Source organism: Mus pahari, chromosome 1, assembly GCF_900095145.1.
Source record: "Mus pahari chromosome 1, PAHARI_EIJ_v1.1, whole genome shotgun sequence".
Taxonomy (NCBI): Eukaryota; Metazoa; Chordata; class Mammalia; order Rodentia; family Muridae; genus Mus; species Mus pahari.
The window spans coordinates 21,270,342-21,274,324 of NC_034590.1; the positions used below are offsets into that span (position 1 = coordinate 21,270,342).

Genomic DNA, 3,983 nt, shown 5'->3' on the forward strand with positions numbered 1-3,983 from the left:
ATATAAGATCCTTAATAAGTTTTGGGTGTCCACCATTTCCCCTGAAATTTTTACTTGAAGTGTAAAATTCCCCATTCTAATTTCTAATCTTAATTGCTCACAGTATTCTTTATCACTTTTGATTATACTGTGTCCAATACTTCTCATTAATCTTTCTTTTCTTAGAAATCCTAATTCAAACTTCTGAAGAACATCCATGATTTTCCCAAATAAGTTTAAGCTGTTTCTTAATAATGTAACTAGTAACTAAGCAGCTGCAGGTCATCAGAGTTCACAATCTTGTTGCTTGCCAGTGCTTTAGTCCTCGCTCAACTTCTATCTCTATTTCTGACATACTGGTGGGTAACAAAATCTGCCTGTGGGAGACGTTATGTCCTCAGTACGTGGTGGTTCTCTAGTTACTTCCTTATTTCCTGGAACATCCAGACCTGAGACCCAATCACAAAAGGCAACATCAAACGTGGGAACAAAGGAGCCATAGATCAATAGACCAGACTGCAGACAGCAAGTAACCCTAATGCCCAGGTGCTAATTATTCCCCAGCATGATCCTAGGAGGAAGCACTCTATGACTATGTAGGAGGTTGCTGCGTTGACCTTCAGGGAGGCGAAGCCTCCTGTGGCACGAACCCCCAGGACCAACAGCCATTCAAGCATTTAAGCCCTTTGCTGCAGTCTTCTCTGAAGAGGGTGAGGCAGATGAAGGGGCCTTATCTAGCATCAATGTGAGAGGAGTCCCTTGACCTGTGAAGGCTTGCTAACCCAGTGTAGAGGAATGCTAGGAGCTTAGGCAGAAGTAGTTAAGTAGTTGGGGTAGCACCCTCATAGAAGCAGGGTAATGTGGGATGGGATAGGGCGTTTGCAGAGGGGAAACTGAGAAAAGGGATAACATTTGAAAATAAATAAATAAAATATCCAATTAAAACATTTGGTTGAATTCATTTAATTGTGCTTCAATTGAAAATATCACATAGTACAGCTTAAAAATAAAAATGTTATTTTATAGAGTGTTACTAAAATATTCATATTCAATTAAAATGATTGTTATAAATGCAAGTAACAAATTCAAGTTATAAATGTATCTGAGGGTGATTTAAAATTGAGACAGGTTTGTCTAGAGGACCTTACTGGAAGCTTATCATGAAGAATTAGAAAGTCAGAGAGAGCAGAAATCACAACAAAGGCAAAGAAGTAAAGGGAAAAGACTCGACCATGGAATGCTAAGGAAGGCATTGTGAAGAGAAACACAGAAGTCAGACTCTCTTCACCTTCATGTGGACATGAATTTTGATGGATCTCATTGCCAAACCCAAGTGCACTCTTCAAATTTTCAAAATTAGAGACACGGTGAACTTGATGTTCACAGTGAAGACTCATCTGGGTGAAGAGAGATTTAACAGTCTTCTTTTGAGAATTTTTATTTGTTCAGTAAAAAATTTATGTAAGAATAATTATCACTTCATATATTCTTTATAACCTGAATAAATTAATAAGTACTAGAATTGTAAAGTGTACCTTTTTTAAGTCGTAAATGTTGAGAAGGGTGTTTTAAAAGAATATTTGCAAGATGTAACATTTGTGTAAGTATTATAAATTTCAGTGAGTAAGGAAATATAGGCCTTCCTTGTACTTCCATTTGCCTTCTAATGAAGGAGAGTTTGCCAACAATAGGAGCAGTTCTCTACCATATAATACTTACAAGGAGTTCCATTAAAAGGCAGTGCTAAAGCCCTAAGTAACACAGCTTCAGAAATGCTACATTCAGTATTCATATGATAAGGCCCATCTCTCTCAACTTTTACGAAAATTATTGTTTTAATTAAACAATTGAAGATGTGATAACAAACTGAACAAGGTTGTAAAATTGGTCCACACAGATAAGAAAAAGTATTTCCCTCAAAAACATTTTTATCTGATTAAGCAGTTCTCAGCTGAAGCTCTGAACTGTTTCCAGTTCTTCAGGGTGTTCTGAAAAGCTCTTATCTCCACCTTGTTCCTCCTCAGGAGTGTCTTGCATGGCTCTCTGCAGAAGTAGCTTGAGAGTCTTTCGCCTGAACCTTCGGTGCCTAATGGAGCCAACGAGGAAGTAAATGATGGGGTTGGTACAGCTGTTAACACAGGATAAGAATAGTATCTCATGATAAAAATCACAAATTTTAACATAATGAAAATTGCTAATCGACTGATAGAGTATCCAATAGATCCCAAAGGGAAGACCAAAGATCAGGAAGACTAAGACTGTGAGTGCAATGGTCACATAAAGCCTGGTCAGAGGAATTCGCTGTGAGCTACAGAAGATCCTGACAAGCAGGGTGAGGCTGGACCCACAGAGAACACCAAATAAAACAATTGACCATACATTAGTGATAACATCAAATGTTTCACACCAATAAAAGTCAAAACTGTTAAACAGTAAGCCACATGCCTTCCCTTCCAGGAGACCCAACAATAAGGACATAACCCAAAGCGCAAAACATGTGATAGCTGATGTGTGTCTTGAACGTTTACAGCGATACCAGATGGGCCATATTACAGACAAGCAGCGCTCAATGCTAATGGTGCTGAGAATGCTCAGACCAGAAATATAGGCAAATACTGGCACAACAAAAAAAAACAAAGGGATGTCGATGTCAACTGAGTAGAAGATATAAATGGCAAAAAGAAGACAAATTACAAACTGAGAGCACAGGTAAAGAAAGTCAGCAATAGCCAGGTTGAGAATGTAGACAGTGAAGGCATTCATGTGCATACGGATGCACAGGAACCACAGCACTATGGCATTTAGTCCCATCCCAACCAGGGAAATGATGATGGAAAGCAAAATCATGGCTTGGATCTTGATGATACAAACTGAAGGATCAATGTAGTAGCTTCCATTCAGCACTGTGGTGTTAGTTTTCCAGGCTGAGATGCTTAGATTCTTGCTTAGGAAATCCCCACTCATGTTCCTGAAACAGCAATAAAATAAAAACACATGAGAACATGCTGAGGACTCTCTGATGCAGGTACATGCAGCTATGCGGTAAGGCCTGACTTGGTTCATAAGAAAGAGAAACAGGACTCTAGAAATTAAGTAATTCATTTCTGCCAGTATTTCTAGATCCTTTATTAATTTAATTTTATGGAGCATTAATTTAAATGCACTTGGCATTTATTTGGGATCTCTATAATCTATTAATTTTAATGGTATGAGAGTAGTTGATGACCTCCATAAAGAAACTCCGTGTCTCAGGCTGTGTCAGAATGAATTAGAACTCTGAACCTAAATTTCTTTTATTCATAAATATGGTTCTTTTCTGTTTTAGGAACTCAGAAGCAAGAAGCATGACAAACAGCTACTCCTAGTCTGGGCAGGGGGCAAGCCATCAAATGGAACACTAGAATACTAATTCACTCTTGTTGGTAAGAATGCAACATGGTGCTATCACTATTGAAATTAGTATGTGGATTCCTCAGAAATTGAGATAGATCTGTTACAGTACCTGTACTGGCTTGTTTTATGTGAACTTGACATAAGCTATAGTCATTACAAAGGAATAGCATCAATTGAGAAAATGCTTCCATAAGATCAGACTGTACACAAGTCTGTAGGCCATTTCCTTGCTTAGCAATTGATGGAGAGAACCTAGACTATTTTGGGTGGTGCTGTCTCTGGGTGACTGATTCTAGCTTCTATAATTAAGCACATTGAAAAAGCAATAAGGAGCAAACCAATAAGCAGACTCTTCAGTAGACTCTCGTTATCTCCGGTCATCAGGTTCCAACCATGCTTGAATTTCTGTCTTAACTTCCTTTGCTAATGGATGAGCTTTGATATACAACCACTGTGGAAATCAGTCTGGTGGTTCCTCAGAAAATTGGACATAGTACTACTGGAGGATACAGCAATGCCTCTTCTGGGCATATACCCAGAAGATCTTACAAATGGTAATAAGGACACATGCTCCACTATGTTCATAGCAGCCTTATTTATAATAGCCAGAA

The 3,983-nt window shown here is 38.4% G+C and overlaps 1 protein-coding gene across 1 annotated transcript in view; it reads right to left on the reverse strand.

Annotated features, from left to right (window-relative positions):
* Positions 1 to 926: 926 nt before the first annotated feature.
* Positions 927 to 3,983, reverse strand: part of LOC110334671 (mas-related G-protein coupled receptor member B2) — a 6,388-nt gene continuing 3,331 nt past the window's right edge. The window contains exon 2 of the mRNA XM_021216497.1: positions 927 to 2,947. Coding sequence (XP_021072156.1) covers positions 1,927 to 2,943 — 1,017 coding nt within the window. The 5' untranslated portion in view covers positions 2,944 to 2,947 and the 3' untranslated portion in view covers positions 927 to 1,926. The remainder of the gene's footprint in view (positions 2,948 to 3,983) is intronic.